Source organism: Bubalus kerabau, chromosome 23 (genome assembly GCF_029407905.1).
Source record: "Bubalus kerabau isolate K-KA32 ecotype Philippines breed swamp buffalo chromosome 23, PCC_UOA_SB_1v2, whole genome shotgun sequence".
In the NCBI taxonomy this organism is placed as follows: Eukaryota; Metazoa; Chordata; class Mammalia; order Artiodactyla; family Bovidae; genus Bubalus; species Bubalus kerabau.
Window position 1 is genome coordinate 25,789,512 of NC_073646.1, and position 20,041 is coordinate 25,809,552.

A 20,041-nucleotide genomic window follows, 5' to 3' on the forward strand; every position below is an offset into this window, starting at 1 on the left:
AGAAAGAGACTGAGCTTACGAATTCCTATCGCAATTCCCATTGCACTGAGGACCAACGTCACAGACCTTCTGGGGCTCACTTCCCCACCCCCAGCCCCGGGATCTGAGAGTGGACACTATGGGGAGGGACTCGCAGGAAGGAAGGGGCTGCAAGGAGCAGGAAGTACGCTAAGCCATGCACGTCACCTAAGCTCCCTGTGTGACCCTCACAACTTTTCCATGAAGTAAATCAGATTTCCTCTACAAAACAGAAAGCAAAGACAGAAAGTGAAAAAAAACAAAAAACAAAAAAACTTTTCCAAGTCCCTGATTTGAACTCACGTCTTCAAGAAAAGGCTTCCCTGTTCCTGCCAGTGGTGTGTGTGGTGCTCCTGCTGAACTCACTGCCAGTCCTCCCACACACCCACAAGTCCACCCCTCCTGGGGGGATGCAGTGCAAAACACATTCTGGACCTAATGAGGCCCATGCTTGGGAGAGCGTGGAGCACACCGAGGTCCCAGCTCAGCCGATCCATGCTGGCCTGGGAGGGACCGTGCCCACCCCGCCCCCACCTCACCCCGCAGACTTGGACGAAGTGAGTCTTTCAAGAGCCAGAGATGGGAAAGCCACAGCATTCGTTCCCTCCTGGCTGCAGAACTTCCAGAACCCAAACGCTCCAGCCTGAGCACATATCACAGCTGCCTGCTGTGAAATTCCGTATGTTTGAAAATTCATCAAGTCCCGTTGGAGATGTTACTTTTCATGCTAATTTTATGCCACTTTTCAGTTATGGGCACATGCGTAATCCCCCCTGATTAACTAGAAAGGCAAGCAGGCTGACAGCAGTAAGGTTATTATCACAGCGAAAGGAGAGGAATGTGCAATGAGATCGTTAAAAGTAGGAGGAAAACTTATCTGGAGCCAGCATCTGATCATCGCTGAGTCCTCTGTGGAAAGAGAAGGTGCGTTTAAACGTGACTGCAGAGACAGGATGGAATACTAAGCGGAAAGGTGGGCAGCAGCACTGCCTCGCCACTAACACAGGCCACGCACCGTGAGCCGGAGCCCTGAGCGCAGAAATGGCCGTGTAAACCCACACGAGAAAAACAAAGCGAGGTGGAGAGGTCTGACAAACAGAAAATATCCATCACTCCCACGTTCCTCTGACAGTGTCCCCTAACCTATTTTTGGTACATGCACTTCAGTTCACTGGTTTTTTGCCTGAACATCCTATTGCTTATTCTACTCACTGAAATAATGTGTCAATTTTCAATCTAAGATTTTAGACATTCTACCTAATTTGTCCTTCCAACAAACTATATATGACAACTAAATGTAACACGTGACGCTGGGGTGGCTCCTTTGCTAAAAGAGACATGATTGGGACAACTGGAGAAACTCCAACGGGATCTGCGGACCAGATGATAGTGATGCATCAATGTTAATGTTTGGGTTTTAATGGTCGTCCTGTGGTTACGTAGGAGAATGTCTTTGCTAGAAGGAAACACCCCAAGAATGTAGGGGTAACAGAATTTCAAACTGGTAACCTACACTCAGATGATTCAGGGTAGGGGAAGTTCTTACAACTCTCCTATGAGTTTGGAACTACTTCAAAATAAAAAATAAATTTAAAAAGCAAGGCTAGGAGCTTCAAGCAAGGCAGGCCCTCGGTGAATCTGGAGCTAATGTGGAAGGCAGCACGGGGCAGTGGAGGGGGGAGCCCAGAGCCACTGTGTGAGAAGGGGCTGCACAGCAATCCACACTCCAGGGATTTCTACTTCCTGCTCTTAAGACAAGGAGGCTGCACCCAATGATTTCCTAAAACTCAACACGTTCAACCACACAAAACCAGAAAGACCAGCCCCCAGAGTTTAACAAGGCAAGTAACTTTGAGAGACTTGTTGCCATGAAACTGTGGACCGTGGCGACATTTTGCTTCTGCCCTTAAAGCCACATGATCAATGACACACATTCCAACCAAGAGTCAGGGTCAGATTCGGGGCCCCCTCAATCCCTCAAGGTGGGCAACACCATTCCCTGACAACATCATCAGGAGGAAATACCTACTTCCCAAGAGCTCCTGGGCCTCTTACAAAGGCTTCAAAATTCAGGTTTCCATGCTTGTTTTGTTTTTAGGAAACTGAACGCCAACTGTCTTGGGAGTCATTTTGAGGAGGGGGCCTCCTCACTTTGAGGAGGGGGGCTCTCCAGGTAAGCAGAAAGAATACTTCTCCTGAATGCTGCATCTATGTTCACTGAGTCCACATTGATGACACAGGGCCTTATGAGACCAAGAGAATGAGCTCCATTTTGGAAACCTGTTGACTTCCCTACACGGCCCTGACAGGCCACAGAACACATGCCACATGTTCCATCCATAAAGCTCTGGGGTTGAGTGACTCGATCAAGGTTACAGAGCTACCAAGTAGCAAAGCTGGTTTAAATGCAGATTTTTTTTAAACAGCTTTGTTCAGATACAATTCACCTACAAGTTTAAAGGGCACAATTTAGTAAGACCCTTGAAACCACCACGACAATCAAGATACTAAGCATATCCATCACCACTTAAAAGTCTCCTCATGTCTATGTGTAATCCCTCTCCCACTCCTCACTACCCTCCCCTGTGCCATATCCCCAAGAGACCGCTGAACTCCTTTCTCTCACTACAGCTAAATATGAGCTGTCCAGAACTGTGTATATATGGATTCATACAGTATATACTCCCCTTTGCTTGGCTTCCCCACTGGGCATGACCATGTTGAGATTCATTCATAACGTAGCACATAGCAATGGTTCGTTCCTTTTTAATGCTAAGTAGAACCCACCATCAGATGGATAACACCACAGTCCATGTATCAGTTCACCTGTCGATGGGACAATTAGTTTTTTTTTTTTCCACTTTGGGGCCATTACAAGTAAACCTACTCTGAAGACTTAGGTGTGAGCCTTTGTGTGGACACATATCTTCATTTCTTGAGCCTAAAAACAAATACATGAGAGAGAAATAGCTGTCATGAAACTGCCACCCTGTTTTTCAAGATGGCTATAGCATCTTATACCCAACAGGAGGTGAGTGTTTCAGTTCTTCTGCTGTCTTGCCAACATGTGATACATAGTCTTTTAAACCACATCTATTCTGACAGGCATTTAGTGGTCTCTCACTGTGGTTTTAGTTTGCATTTCCCTAAGGTCTAATGAAAGGATAAGCACCTTTTTGTGTGCTTGTCTGCCATCCACAGAACTTCTTTGGTGAAGTGTCTGTTCAAGTCTTTTGTCCCTTTTTCAATTGGGTTGTATTTTTCTAATTGTTGAGTTTTGAGAGTCCTCTATATATTCTGGATACAAACCCTTTACCAGATATGTGATATGCAAATATTTTCTCTCAGTATTTGGCTTGTCTTTTCATTCTCTAAGCAGTAAGTATATTTCAAAGAGCAGAATTTTAAAATTTTGAAGTGCAATTAATAATTCGTTCTCTTATGGATCATATCCAAGAAATCTTGCCTAATCCGAGGTCATGAAGGTTTCTTCCTATATTTTCTTCTAGAAGTGTGATAGTGTTAGGTTTTATGTTTAGGTATATGATTAATCTTAACATTTATATATGGTGCAAAGTTGGCTCAGGTTCACTTTTTTGAAGATGGATATCTAATTATTTCAGCATTGTTTTTTGAAAAGACTATTTTCCCTGAGTTGCCTTTGCATGTCTGTCAAAAATCAGCTGTCTCTATTCTATTCCATTGACCTGTAGATCTTTCTTTATGCCAATACCACACTGTCTTGATATAGTAGTTATATAATGTCTTAAAATCAGGTCATCTTAACTGACCTAATTAACCTAATTAATCAGATAATTAATCAGCATTAATCCCCTAAGTTTGACTGTCTTCTTCAAAACAGTTTTTGCTCTTTTTGATTCTTTGGATTTCCATGTGAATTTTGGAATCAGCTTTTCAATTTCTACAAAAAAAAAAAAAAGACCCTGCTGGAATTCTGGTAGGAACAGAGTAAAGGGAAAAAGTAGATAATTAAACAGTTAATCCCACTAGGGGGCTGTAGGGCTTCCCTGGTGGCTCAGACAGTAAAGAATCCACCTGCAATGTGGGAGACCCGGGTTCCATCCCTGGGTTAGTAAGATCTCCTGGAGAAGGGAACAGCTACCCACCCGCTCCAGTATTATTGCCTAGAGAATTCCATGGACAGAGGAGCCTGGTAGGCTACAGTCTACCAGGCCAGAGTTGGACACGACTGAGCGACTTTCACTTTTCAGGGGACTGTAAGTAAAGCAAGAAGTATGGGAGACCCCCCGTAAGTTAACGATCACTCAAGAAAGCAGGTTTGCTTAACCACAAAACCAAGAAGGCTTGCGTAACAACAAAACCATGCAGCAGGAGCGTGAGACACACCCTAAAATAACAGCACGACAACAATGGTGGTATGAGACCCGCATCCTGCCCGTGAGCAATGATTCCCAGGACACACCCCTCTGCTTGCACCAAAAATAAACATCTAAGAAAACAGTGACGTTATACTAAAACCTGAAATGATTTACAAATTTTAGCATATGTCACTACCTTTTTGCTCATTTCCACTGTGCCATGACAAGTCCCAGCTTGACCATGTAGCAACAAGAAAAACTCCCCTGCCCAACCTGGAGGAGCTGATGAGGGAAGCATGATATCTACTCAAGAATGAGGAAGAAGGTAGTCTTTCAACTCCTTCCCACTTCTCCTGTGATTATAAAACTGGAGCCCACTAAGTCCTCGGCACATGCCACCCTCTTGCTGGCCCATCTGTAAGCCTCATAAGCATCCTATTCTCATAAATCACTTCTTTACCTATCACTTTGCCTCTTGCTGGATTCTTTCTGTGCTGAGACATCAAGGATCAGAGTTCCCTGAAGCCCCCTGAAATGCCACCAAATCATTTCAGTCTGAGTGATATTGAGTTGAATGTATTAACACATATCATTTTGAGGAAAACTGGTATCTTAGCAATACTGAATTTTCCAGCCCATGAACATGGTGTCTCTATTTAGCTCTTTTTAAATTTTTCTCAGCAGTATTCTGGGATTTCCAGTTTACAGGGCTCCTTACAAATTTTTGTCCGATTTATTCCTCAGTATTTCATATTTTGATGCTATATAAATTTGGTGCTTTTAAAAATTTTTTCAATTTCTGATGATTCACTGCTAACACATAAAAAATGCAAATGATTTTTTGTATACTGATCTTGCAACCTGCAACTTTACTAGATCCACTTATCAGTTCTGGTAGCTTTTTCAAAGATTCCATCAGATTTTGTAATACACAGATGAGCACGTCTGGGAATAGACAATTTTACTTCTTCCTTTCCAATGTGGATGCCTTTATTTTATTTTTCCTTGCCTGAGTGCACTGGCTAGAACCTCTAGTACAATGATGAACAGAAATGATTAGAACAGACATTCCTGTCTTGCTCCTGAAATCAAGGGGAAAGTATTCAGTCTCTTACAATTAAGTATATTAGCTGTAGTTTTACATAGATCCCCTTTATTGGGTTAAGGAAGTTCCCTTCCTTTCCTATTTATTCGTTGAGGTTTGTTTTTTTTTTTTAAATCAGAGTAGACTTTAGATTTTTCAACTCTGTGCAGACAGTTGTTGATTCCTCTCTCCTGCTCTAAGCCCTGAAGTCCTGTTTATCTTGCTTACACCCTGCTTAGGAGGATCTCATTGGCTTTCTGTAAGAGACTTCTGCTTCATCATGCCAGTGTAGATAACTGGATTTTGTCAAATGCTTCTTCTGCCTCTACTGAGATGATCTTACGGTTTTGCTTTTTTAGTTTGCTAATATAGTGAATTACTACACTGACTGATTTTCAAGTGCTTACCCCTTGCATACTTGGAGTAAACCCTACTTGGTCATTTCATATCATCCTTTTATATACTGCTGAATGAAACTGGCAAAAATTGTGTTTAGAATTTTAGCACCTACAGGGATTTCCCTGGTGGTCTAGTTAAGAATCCACCTGCCAAGTCAGGGAACATGGGTTCGATCCCTGGTCTGGGAACTAAGATCCCACAAGCCTCAGGGCAACTAAGCCACAACTACTGAGCCCATGCACCACAACTACTGAAGCCCACGTGCCCTGGAGCCCATGCTCCGCAACAAGAGAAGCCACAGCAACGAGAAACCTACAGACCACAAGTAGCAAAAGCCCACACACAGCAACAAAGATCCAGTATGGCCAAAAATAAATAGATAAAAAGAACTTTAGCATCTACATTCATGAGGGATCTTGGTCTTTAGTTTTCTCTCCTTACAGTATCTATCCGGTTTTAGTATCAGGATAATGCAACTCTTACAGAATGAGTTGTGAAGTGTTCTCTTCAATTTTCTGGAGGAGCTAAGGTAGAACTGGTATTACTTCTTCCCTGAATGTCTGGTAGAATTCACCAGGGAGGCCATCTGGGCCTGGAACAGGCACTATTCCCAGCCCCATGTGAAAATCCCACACTGCTTCCCTAATGCTTTTTCTCAAGTGTTTCTTTCCTTAGCTTCAGGGAGCTCCCTTGCTGATCAGTCCCCAGCTCGACCCTTGACAGGAGTGGAGGGGTGCTCTGCAGATCTCTACTCTTGTCTCCGTGCACCTCTCTTCTCCAGTACCCTGTCCTGCAAACCCTAGCTGCTTTCGTCTCCTGAGCTCTCAGCTCCTCCTCAACTCAGAGAGTCTGTCTGGCTCTGCCTGGTCCCCTGTGCCATGGCCTGAAGACGCTCTCATGGCAGTGAGTGGAGGCAACTGTAGTGCTCACCCCCCTTTTCCCTGTGGTGTAAGAAAGATCCTTGGTCACTGTCCCTGGTTACTGGTACACAGTTCCTAAAACACTTGGAATTGCCTGAGTGACAAGGTGACAGGCAGGGCTTTTGTTCTAATGAGATGACTCTTGGCAGGTCCCTAACTAACTTCAGGATGAGGGCCACTTGCAGAAAGACCAAGCCTTGATTTGGTGCTTGGAACTTTCAGCCTCATTCCACAAATCTGGGGAGTGCAGATTGAGCTAATCACCACTAGCCAATGATTTCATCAATCACACCTATGTGATAAAACCTGCACTAAAAAATCCCTAAATGCTGAGATATGGAGAGCTTCTCTGACGGTGAACACATCAAGGCCCTAAGAGGGTGGAGCACCCAGAGAGGGCATGGAGGTTCCAAATCACCCCTGCCTCCCAGAGCCTGGCTTTGCATCTTATCTGTACAACTGCTCTTGAGTTGTATTCTTTACAATAAACTTAAAAAGCTTCCCCAATGGTGCTGTGGATAAAGAATCCACCTGCAGTGCAGGAGACACAGGAGATGTGGGTTCAATCTCTAGTTTGAGAAGATCCCCTGGAGGAGGAAATGGCAACCTACTCCAGTATTCTTGTCTGGAGAATCCCATGGACAGAGGAGCCTAGTGGGCTACAGTCCCTGGGGATGCAAACAGTCAGACAAATAATAAACCAGCAAAGGCAAGTAACATGTTTTTTTAAGTTTTAAGACCCATTCTACCAAAGTATTGAACCTGAGGAGGGTGTCATGAGAACCCTTGATTTACAGTCGGTCAGTCAGAAGAATGGGTGGCCCAGGACTTGCAACTGGCACAGGAAGTAGGTGCAATCTCACGGGACTAAGTCCCTCCCTCACTGATGGGATCTGACACCTAACTCCAGGTACATAGTGTCAGAACTGAACTGAGTTCTTGGACACCCAGTTGGCATGCAGAGAACCGGGAAGGTAGCGTTGGGGGAGAAAAAAAAAAAAACGACGACGAATATTTGGTGTCAAGATGGAAAAAACCCTCATTGCTCACCTCTCAAGAGATCACTGTCCTTCACTGACTAAAGTTCAGGGTTGCAAGTATTTTGTCCATTTTTCAATTGCTTCAGACAGGAAAGTAAAGAGTCCCTGTTGCTCTAACCCGGTCAAAAGGGGAAATCCTCCAGTACAAGTCTTCACCAGCACTCCACAGGCCTCCTGTACCTACGCCCATCAAGGGGGCTTACACTGGACGTGTCTGATTGTGTGTACATGACTCACAAAACCCAGAGTAAAGTTTATCTCTGTGTCATCAGCCCTTGCCCAGAGGCCTGGCCCACCGGGGAGTCTCAGGAAGTGTTGTCGGATGGCCACAGGCTTGCACACAAGCCCTGGGCCAAAATCGAAGCTGCTCCAGTGCCAGGAAGAAAGGCCAAGGCTTCATACCAGGATGTCAAAAAAAATAATAATAATAATAATAATTCTTTACTAGCCAAGAGATGTGGGGAATTGGTCTTCCCCTAATGACAGTAACAGGGGAGCCCAAATTAGGAAGTGTTTTGATAAAAGGGACGAACGCTGCGGGAAACTGCAAGAATAACTTGCAGTTTCAATGACTTCTTTGCTTCGTCCTTCTCTGAGGACCTAAACATTTTTCTAGTTGGTAAATGGGGAATTTCCTAGGAATCTCGTCAAATGATAGGAGATTAATAATATTGGTCTTCTAAGCTTTTACTTAATTTTAGATGGTTTCTTTTCATCATCCCTTGGGGATATTAATCTCTCAAATAACACTGAAACTTAAAAACAAGCTTTTCTCTCTCGCTCTTCTATTTTTTAACGAAGGATGGGAGAAAACATCTGCAGTTCTATCCTGACTATCCTAGCCATGACCAGATCTTGATGAACAGAAATGGTACATGAAATGTGAGGAATAAATCAATTCCTAGACACATTTTACAGGACTTTCCTAAATTAGGTCATGACAACTTTAAAGGTCAAATAAAGGCAAAAACACTTTCATTCTTAGTACTGAGGCATCATACAGCTCCTTACAGTCAGCTCTGAAACTTCCCCATCAACAATAAAGCTCACAGTCAGGACTTAGATAACAAACTAAAAGAGAGAAGAAACTGTCACATAGGTAAGATTAAGAAAAACATGACTCTGCCTATCGCTGGAGGACACTCATGGCCAGGTTAAAGTCCTGCTGTATTTTTTAAAGAGCAAGAGAAGGGAGCTTGATAGGTGTAATATTCCACTTCTATAAAGGAAAAGTGAAAAGTGAAAGTATGAGTCACTCAGTCATGTCTCTTTGCAACCCTGTGGACTGCAGCTGGCCAGGCTCCCCTGCCCACGGGATTTTCCAGGCAAGAATACTGGAGAGGGTTGAGGCTCTCACCAAAGACCCCGATCCACCACGGTACAGGCAATCAGAGCAGATATATTTTCACCAGGAGGGAAGTCTCAAGCACAGCAATAACTATGTCACTGTCTTGCTTCAAATCCTTCCAGAAGGTCTGCAATGTCCACAGAATTAAAAAACAAAAACAAACAAAAAAACCCACGACTATGGAGTACAATTATGGGCTCTTCATAACCTGTAAACCTACACATCACAAGAACATGTTCTCTTCCCACACAGCATATGTTCTTGTCCAGAGTTTCCCAAGGTTCACACGTCAATTAAGTTTGGACACAAAGGATCGAGTGGAGTTTAAAGGGATTCCTTACTGAGGGCCCCTCCAAGTTTTTAACTTGTTGCCATGTACCATCCAGCTCCCAGGATTTCCCATGAACACATCAGCAGACCAGCCACTTCAAACCCTGCCTCCTCTCTAAACGCCACCCCCTTCTGTCCGCCTCCTCCTGCACATCGGGAAGGATACTGCTCTGTATTCCCCGTCTTCCCTTACTGCTCTTCCCCCCTCAGCTCCTGGGGACCTGGCTTCTGCCTCCGTCACAACACAGACTACGGTTCTCTAACAAGGCAGCTAGTCTCAGGTCCCTTGACCAGTGTCCCCAAGTGCCCCGCTCACATCTTACCCCAGCCCTCTTGGCTTAGCTATTTCCTTTGAAAATTAAAAATATCCAAAGAGGGCCTTCCCCGGTGGTCCAGTGGTTAAGAATCTGCCTTGCAATGCAGGGCGGGAGGAGGGGACATGGGTCCGATCCCTGTTCGCGGAACTAAGATCCCACAAGCCGCAGAGCAACTATGCCTGACTGTTGCAACTACTGAGCTCACACACCATAACTAGAGCGTCTGCGCATCGCAATGAAAGATCCTGCGTGACACAAGGAAGCGCCTTCATGCCGCAACTAAGGGCTGATACAGCCACAAAAACTCACAAAACTACAGAAAGACAAAAACATACAATAAAAAAACACTTATTCCTGTTAATCAGGACAACCACTACACTATCCTAATAATCCCATGTTTACTTCAAGTCTTTTTCTTTTTCAAAGAACAAAATAGACAATGAGGTGTCCATTGATTTCTAATGACAAAATGATCCCCCTCCTCCTCTCCCCAAAGACAAGCGCCTTACAGCACACCCCACATCCTTTGAGAGTCCACTTTTAGATTTTTACACGCAGATGCATGTATTCACGAACAATAAAGATCGTTATGTCTTACAAAAAACTTAGCACAATGACATTGTACAATAGGTATAATTTACCAACTTTTTCACTCAATGAGATCTACCCACACTGACATTCAGCTGAGTAAGATCTACAAATGTGGATTTCACTGATCCAAATGGATCCTCTGGCTTCTACTGAGACCTCCAGTTATTGAAACCAGGTCCTGTCTCTAAGTGCTCCACGTGTGTTATCTTCGCTTCTCCCAACAACCCACTGAGAAGACGCTCCCAAGGCCCACAGCTGGCACAAAGCAGGGGTGAACTTTACCAGCTGGGCCAAGTCTAAGGCTGTGCCCTCCACCACTGTGCAAAGCTGCCCTCTTAACGTCAACAGCCACCTGAGCGCCTTCCATGCCAGGTGTGTAGTTCGTATCATGTCTCTTAAGCCTCTGAGCCTCCCCGGGTGCCAAGTACAAACAAACATTCTCATTTTAGAGGTGAAGAAACTCGGACTGGAGAAGGCGCTAGAGCTTTAGTGTGAACCACGACTATCCAGCCATCAGAGTCCAGGTTCTTAGCCACTGGGCTAAACGTCAGATTTACTTTTAAAAAAAAAAAATCAAGAGTTGAAGATGAGAAAGATGGGCTGGTGTGAGACAGTGAGAGACCTGAACACCCAGGTCAGGAGTATCGGTAGACTGGGTGCGCGGTATGGGTCCAACGTCACTAGTCCCTGATTACAGGCAGCAGAGCAGCCTGGGAGCAGGGCAGGGTACTCACAGTCATGGACCTTATAGCAGTGCTTCTGCAAGCGCTTGACGTCGCACTCTTCCAGCACGCCGTGAGTCATCAGCAGCTGCAGGAATCGCCGGTGGACATCAGTCATGACGCCCGTTCTCCTCGTGTTGCCCTGCATGGATGGAGGAACTAAAAAAGGAAGCAAAGGAGATCCAGTCACGTCCGAGCACACAAGAAGTGATACTCCATGCTGCGTTCCAATTTACAAGTTTGTGATAGTTTCTAGAATCAAGTCCATCACGCTGATTAGTAAAAAGGTAAAAAGGACACACATCAGGGACGAGGCACGTTAGTACTGTGCAGAGGTAAGAAGCTTGAGCTTCCCTGGTGACTCAGTGGAAAAGACTGCCTACCAATGCAGGAGATGTGGGTTCAATCCCTGGATTGGGAAGACCCCCTGGAGGAGGAAATGCAACCCACCTCTAGTGTGTTTGCCTGGGAAATCCCATGGACAGAGGAGCCGCACAGGCTACAGTCCATGGGGTCACAAAAGAGTCGGACACAACTTAGCAACTAAACAACAACAACTGGTGAAAAAAATGGACTCTGGAAGCAGCCAGAACGCCGGGGTTCACAGGCTGCTCCACCACGGAGGGGTGTGAAATGGGGAAATGGACCCTCTACGCGCTTCAGCGTCTGATCTGTTAAGTGAGAATGACAGAAACATCCTCCCTAGAATTACTATGAGGATAAACAAACAAAGAACGTAACAGCCTGTGACAACTATAAATGGAGTATAACCTTTAAAAGTTGTGACTCACTCTGTTGTACCCCTGAAACTTAAAATATTGTATAACAACTATACCTCAATTTAAAAATATACATATAGGAGCCTGGTGGTAACAGTCTAAATGCTATTAAAAAAAAAAAAAAAGTTAGCTATTTCTACTAGTGGACAATTCCGAGTCTGAAAGTTGGCTCAACCTCCCACCAGGTCTATGGTCTGGGATAAATTTAGCTGAGGTCCCATTTCTCACTATAAAATGAGAATAACGTTCACTGCTTAGAGAGCTGCGAGGAAACAATAAGAGCTGGTTTCCCTCTCCTCTCCCAAACCACTGATAAAACAACTGTTGTGCTGGGACTGCAGGGTGTTGTGAAAATCTCCTTGCTCTCTACTAAAACGCTATCTTTCCACAAACCACAAAGATCAGAGCTGATAAAAGGAGCCTTGATAAAAAAAAAAAAAAAAAAAAAGCACAAGTCTGATCTAAAAGCCTGTTCCTGCCACAGAGAGGTGGCGCAGTGCAGGGATAAGAGCTGGGGTTTATTGAGAACTAGACGGAGGGCTCCGAGACCAGTGCTTGCCAGACTCGCCTGATCTTAAGAATCACCCAACTTGTGTATTACAAATGCAGATCTCCAGGTCTTTTCTGGAAGTTCTGACTGCAGAGGGGCTTGGAATCCTGAGGTTTTAACATCCACTTCCTGTGACGCCATGATCTTATCAGAAAGTCGCTATTACCTTAGGGAAATGTAACACAGAATAAACAGAGGTTTAGCTACTATGCTTAACCTCAGTCTTTTCATCTATAAAATGGGGATAATACTATCTTTAACACATACGATGCAGTTTAAATGAAATATGACTACCAAGGGTCTGCCAAGAACTAGGACCAGGAGATACGCAGGTTACTCTTCTTTCTAAAGGCATCATTGGCCAAGCCTCAGAACTAGGAAGACGCACTATCTCACGACCAGCCCCTCTGCCTGCCTGCTAGCTACCCTCGAGTATATCTCACCAGCATCTCCATCTCAACCAGCCCTCAGCTGGACCCACCTTCTCCTTCCTCAACCCTTTTCCTCCCTGCAGTCCTCCTCCTTCCAGAATCACTGGTTCCGGTGTTACAGTTCATGCAGACATAGAGACACCACAGACCTGATCTTCAAACTCTGATCCTCCTCTTCTCTGGGGCTGACTCAGCTCCAGAAAGTGCTCAAGTCCTGCCAAGTGTATTTCCTATCATTAGGACAGGATATCTTCATCCATTCATTCAATTTTTAGGTACTATGCGTGCATGCTCAGGTGCTCAGCTGTGTCTGACTCTCTGTGACCCCGTGGACAGCAGCAGTCAGGCTCCTCTGTCCACGAGATCTCCCAGGCAAGATACTGGAGTGCGTTACCATTTCCTACTCCAGGGGATCTTTCCAACCAGGGATCGAACCCACGTCTCCTGCATTGACAGGTGGATTCTTTACCACTGAGCCACCCAGGAAGTCCGTTTTAGTACTGAGTACACCCTTAATTGTCAGTGGTTGTTCCAGGGATAAGAACAGAATATTCTGTGGACTTTTATTCTAGAAACTATGGGTTTTTAAATAGATGATGCAGCCAGGCTGTTAGATCAAAAACTTACCAAATTGAATAATGAATAAAACCTAGCTATATGACATAGAAGTTACTTCTAAAACATAAGAATGCCAAAAAATTTACAGTAAAAGGATAGGAAAATATACCAACTAACCAAATATTAATATGACACAAAATAGACTTTAGGGCAGAAATTATTACTAGAGATAAAGATGGTCCCCATAAAATGATACAAAGGTTCTGTTCCAAAGAAGCTCTAACAATTTTAAATATTTAAGCACCTATTATCAGAGCGTCCAAGCAGCTAAGGCAAAAATAATCAGACCTACAAAAATAAACATATAAATCCATAACTGTAGTGGAAGATTTTAACATAGCCCTCTCAATCACTGATAAAATAAATAAAAAGAATCTGTAAGTTTATAGAGAAGACTTGTAAAACGCAGCAAAAAGCTTAATCCGATGGACATGCATAAAACACTGCACCCAACAGCAACAGAATACAGAATCTTTAAGCATACTCAGAATAATTTTGCAAACTGCCACATATGGGCCAGAAGGCAAGTCTCAGCAAACTGTGAAGGACTGGTCTCATTCAGAATATGTTCTCTGACAGCAGTGCAAGACAGGTGGAAACCAGAAACGAAAACTAGAAAAGCTGTTTAGAATTTAAGAAACATACTCCTAAATAAGCCATTGTTAAAGAGGAATTATTAATGGAAAGTAGAAAATATTTTGAACTGAAAATAACAAAATATTACACACAGAAACCAGTGGAAGGAAACTAAAACTGAAGAAAGAAATTAATAGCCTTAAATTTTTATATATACTTGAGGGGGGCGGGCATGAAAATTAGTGAGTTAGACACCCATATCAAGAAGCTATAAAATTAATAACAGCAAATTAAAGACAAAGAAAGTTAAAGAACAAAAAAAACAAAGACCAGAACTTAATGAAATAGAAAATAAGTACATATCTGATAAGATCAACAGAACTAAAATTATTCTTTGAAAAAAATAATTAAGTGACAAACCTCTGACAAGATTTTTCAAGAAGAGAGAGAAAATTTATAAATAAATAACATTTGGAATGAAAAAGGGAAACCAAATGCAGACACAAACGTTTTAAAAAGATATTATAGACAAATTAATCTGAATTTTAAATATGTATAAAGTCACAAGAATTCATTCAAAACTAAAGATTATTTTAAAACATAAACAATTTTAGAACCATTATAGACATTTTACCGGAAATTTATCTTCCCACAAAGAAAACTTCAGGTCCCAATGGATTTATCAAGAATTCTACCAAGTATTCTAGAAACAAATAATTTCAAATGTTACACAAACTATCACAGAGCCAGAAAAAGAGCAAGCTGTCCCCAAAGCATCTGATAAGGCTGACATAAGTCGGGCACAGAAACCTACCAAAGACGTCAAAAGAAAGTAAAATGAAAAGTTCAATATTTTTCATGAGCACAGATGCAGTAGGCCTAAGCAAAAACATTAACAAACCGAATCCAGCAACACAAAAAGAGTGATATGTTGTGATCAAGCAAGGGTTTAACACTGAAAGTCAATCAAATGGCATCTGTCAATAATATCTCAATAAAGCTGGAGGGGTCAGGGGACAAAATCAATGTGAGCAACCTGGGTTGGGAAGATCCCCCAGAGAAGGAAATGGCAACCCACTCCAGTACTCCTGCCTGGGAAATCCCATAGAGAGAGGAGCCTGGCGGGCTACAGTTCACGGGGTCGCAAAAGAGCTGGACATGACCTAGCAACTAAACAACAACATCAACAATCACATTAATAGAATAAAGGAGAAAAAGCACACAATCATCCTAATAGATACAGAAAATAATAGCTAATAAAATTCAACATTCGTTCATATAAAAACTCTTTTAACAGACTTGGCATAAAAGGAAACTTCCTTTACTAAATGACATCTACAAAAACCACAGCACACAGAACACTTAAGGATGAAAGTTAAAAGCAGTCACTTTAAAATTCAAATTGATCCAATGTAACTGAATCAAAACAATTCCAATCAAAATCCTAACAGGCTTGGTGGGCATGACTGTGTGATTTGACAAGATGATTCTAAAATGTAAATGGAAAACGTAAACACAAAATGGCAAAGACATTCCTGGAGGACTTGTCATACCAGGCACCAAGACTTAATATACAGCTGCTGCTGCTGCTAAATCACTGCAGTCGTGTTCGACTGTGCGACCCCATGGACTGTAGCCTACTAGGCTCCTCCGCCCCTGGGATTCTCCAGGCAAGAACACTGGAGTGGGTTGCCATTTCCTTCTCCAGTGCATGAAAGTGAAAAGTGAAAGTGAAGTCGCTCAGTCATGTCTGACTCTTAGCAACCCCATGGACCGCAGCCTACCAGGCTCCTCTGCCCTTGGGATTTTCCAGGCAAGAGTACTGGAGTGGGGTACCATTGCCTTCTCCGAATATATCCAGCTAGAGTAATGAAAAAAGTGTGATAATAATAATGAAGTTGTGATAACAGTACAGAAATGGACAAACAAGGCCAATGGAACAGAACAGACAACTAAGGAATAGAAAAGGGTATATATATGGATACTTGGCATGCTGCAGAAATGGAACTCCAGGGCAAAGCACTTTTCAATGAAAGGTGCCAGGACAGCCCATTATACATACATGAACAAAATAAAATTAGACCCTTATTTCACAATATCCACAAAAACCAATTCTTGAGGGTTAAGGTCATAAGAAAGGAACACTATAAAACTTTTAGACAACACAGGAGTTTATCTTTAGGACCCAAAAGTAGGGAAGGACTTCTTTAACAGATATGAAAAAAACAAACCATACAATATACTGATAAATCGACTTTGTTAAAATTAAGAACTTTGCTCACCAAAAACAGAAAGGGGAGTCAGAAACAGAAGACAAGCTCAAACTAGAAGATATTTGAAACACATTTAAACCACAAAAGATCCATAATGAGATTAAAAAAAAAAAAAAACACTCTTACAAATCAGTAAGAGGAAGATAACTGGAAGAGAAAAATGAACATGGAAAATTTTACGAAGAGACTGCACAAGTGATTAATAAATTAAGATAAGAAATGTTCACTCTCTCAACAGGCAAATGAGTGTTAAAACCATAGTGATTAATGTCTTATCCATCACCAGACAGGCATACATTCTTAAGAATGGTTGAGGCTGAAACTTGCATCAACTGCTGGTGAGAGTATAAGCCCTTATAATTACTTCAGATGTTTATTTGATAACATTAGCAAATCTGATATCCCCACAAAACCACTCTTAGGTATATGCCTTACAGAAACTTTCATTTACCTCAGGAAGTACGTTTATAAACTTCCTAGGGTAAAAGTAGCATGCTGTAACAGCAAAAATCTGGCAACAGTTTCAAGAATAGCTACATAAAAGCATTTATAAACATACCATGGAATTCAAAGCAGCAATGAAGTAGAACTACTCATGGCAATATGAATGCATCTCTTAGACATAACATTATGTGCAAAAATCAAGTCACACAAAATATATATTTGGATCCCATTTATATTAAATCCAAAAACCATACATTGCATTCATGAGATAATACTAAAAACTACAAAGAAGAACAAGGGAATGATAACACAATACTCAGAGCAGTGGTTATCTTTGGGGAGGGAAGAAAAGAATTTAATGTAGGCTTTGAGAAAATGATAATGTTCTATTTCTTAACTAGGTGGTGGATGGTCACTGTACTTTTGTTCTTCAAACGTATATTTTATAGTTGTATGTTACTATCTTAATAAAAAAAAGAAAATGATATAAGTATGTTAAGGAATAGCCAAAATTAATGCTAATAAAAAGGAAGAGGTACAGAACGGTATACAGTGCTATAATCTGGGGGAAAAGCAGTGGGGGAAGTGAGGGTGAAAAATACATATAGGCTTGTTGGTGCATAAAAGTCAGTTGCCTTTATGAAGGGGGTAGGGGTTAACCATGGATATGTATTACCTACTCAAATAATTATATAAATAGAAAAGTTTGTGGAATAAGAAAATTTCAAACATAACCATCTGTGCCAAGTGCCAGACACAGTGTGAATGCTTCATGTGCACAGTCTCATTTCATCCTTGTCAGAATCTTATGAAGAAAGCATGATCCTATTTTACAGATGAGGAACCTGAGGCTGAGAGGGAAGAAGGCAACAGATTTAGTAATGGAGACAGGGAGTGACCATACAAAAGCAGAGTTAGGAATTCTGACACCCTCGGTTCAAATATTCAAGAAATATGAGTGAACAATAAAATTATCATCCAGGTCCCTTCTCTGCAACTCTCAAATCGAATACATTCTCAAAACCAAATCTTTTAAGTTTGAAAACCTGATCTAACCTAAGGTGAGATTATTTAGGGTTGTTGTTTACCCCCTATACATATGTGTACATATGCATATATTTAGCTGTGAAAAAAGTATCTGATTACAAGACACTGCTCAAGACCCTGCTGAAGATATGACAGGACCTACAATGTACGCACATTACCTTTGGAAAATTCCAGAAATTCGGGATTCTAAACACATGTAGCCTCAGGGCTTTGAAATAAGGACCTGCGCACTTGTACAAAGAAAGAAGTTCTGTACCCAAAATAGTGGGGAAGCACAGACGCTGTAAAGACTGAGCATGGTCAGTGGAAGGCCGTACTTATTCAGATTAGTCAATTCTGTATTTCGCTTTTACAACTAATATTCTGATTTAAAGTATTTCTTCACCTAATATTACGGCTTTAAAACGTCCGTCTGCGTGTAAGGGCCTAGCTTCCAGCCTGCCTAGCTCTGCTGCCCCTCTCGGGGCCTCAGTTTCCCCACCAGGAACTGAGAAGCCCCATGCCCCCGGACCCCGGCGACACCCTGTGGCACAGGACGGGTCCGACCACGGGGCCTGACCCGCACCTGCTGCCCGCCCCTCGCCTTTCGAGGCGGCCGTTTTCTTTTCCCTTCAGCCTCCCGCCCCGACGCCCGGATTACCCACCACAGCGCCCAAGCGCAGTCCACACAGACGACGACGAAGGCAGAAAGGAGGGTTCGGCCCCTCCTTCTAGGCGGGGCGAACGCGGATGTGGCGCTCCCATTGGTTGCCATCGCAGATCAAGCCCGCCCATAGGATGACGCACTTCCGTTCTGCAGCCCGCGCCGTTGCCATGGTGCCGCAGGATCTGTCAATTAGGTCCGGAGTTAGCGCATCCTACGCGACTCTCTGTACCTTATGGGAAAGGGCTTCCTCTTCTCGTCCTCCGCCTCCCACCTCGCAGTGGCACCCCGCGGCCCAACAAGAGGAAGAACAAGAGTGCTGTGTGCCCTACTCAGTGGGTTCGATTCCATGGGCACAACTTAATGCTCTGTCCTGGGGCAGTTTCCGCATCTGTAGAACTGATAGTGTTTGCCCCATGGTCAAGAACGAGGCCTCTGTTGTCAAAAAGCCTAAACTAGAATCCTGGCTTTGCCACGTACTGGTTGCCGGATCTTGTGCAAGTCACTGAGCTCCACTGAGCCTCAGTTTCTTATTCTGTCAAATGCGGATAATAATAGTACCAATGAAACAGCGTGTTTCTGAGGTTTAAAAGCGATAATGCCGCATGGAAGTGATTAAATGTTAACTACTGTCTTACCTGGGGATTGTTGTGAGAAGTAAATGACGTTATTAACAGAGGTGAAAGGACTGTTTTGCATCTCCTGGACACTCGTATTTACAAATATTTGTATTCCTGTCCCTGGTCTGAGTGCTAGTCGTGCGGTCTAGCAGGGGCAACAGGTAACTGATTACAGACCAGTAGAAAGTACAAGTGTCTATCCCTGTGATGATAGCTTCAAGTCACTTCTTGAGGGGTTTTCCACTCCTGTGATCTTGGACAACTTCCCAGTTTCTCTGGACTTCAGTTCCCTCATCTACAGGGGGAGGAAAGCAGTAGAGTATAGTGGTTAAAAGCTTGAGCTCCAGAGCTGGGCCATCTGGATTTGAAACCTGCTTAAAACTTCTGAGACCCAGGGCACAGTACTGAAGCTCTCCACCTCAGTTTGCTCCTTCTATAAAGCAGGATAATAATAGCACTTTGTTGATAGGGTTGTTATGAAGACTAAATGAGTTAATACATGCAAACCACTTACATGAGTGTCTGGCACAGAGTAAACCCTCAGTAAATGTGAATTTTCATTACTAATAAAGCATACCTTATAAATTGCCTTAGGGGCAGTCGAATAAGAAAAGAACAACCCTAATGAGACCATCCATGCTTTATTTACTCTGCAAAGGTTTTGGCAAAGTTTCAGCCCATCATCTATATTTAAAGTAGAAGCATTTCAGTTAAAACTCAGCTCTTGAAAAGTGGGGCAATGTAGTGACAATCAGCCTGCCCTTCCCCATGGCAGTGTTTGTGCAGAGCTTGGTAGAGACTACACCCGTTTGTAATGAATCGTGTGCTTCCTGGTGTGTGGAGAAATAAAAACTGAGGACCAGGAGTAGAAAACGCTGGGGACATTTCAAGATCAAAGGGCCAAGAAAGGAGGTAGAAAGAGAAGAAAGAGATTCAAGACAATGGTGTCGG

General features: G+C 43.0%; 1 protein-coding gene across 1 annotated transcript in view; it reads right to left on the bottom strand.

The window, feature by feature from the left end:
- NSMCE1 (NSE1 homolog, SMC5-SMC6 complex component) overlaps positions 1–18,598 on the bottom strand; it is a 35,548-nt gene extending 16,950 nt beyond the window's left edge. The window contains exons 1-2 of the mRNA XM_055562816.1: positions 18,472–18,598; positions 11,122–11,268 (exon numbers count right to left, since the gene is read on the bottom strand). Coding sequence (XP_055418791.1) covers positions 11,122–11,268; positions 18,472–18,571 — 247 coding nt within the window. The 5' untranslated portion in view covers positions 18,572–18,598. The remainder of the gene's footprint in view (positions 1–11,121; positions 11,269–18,471) is intronic.
- Between the last annotated feature and the right edge of the window lie 1,443 nt (positions 18,599–20,041).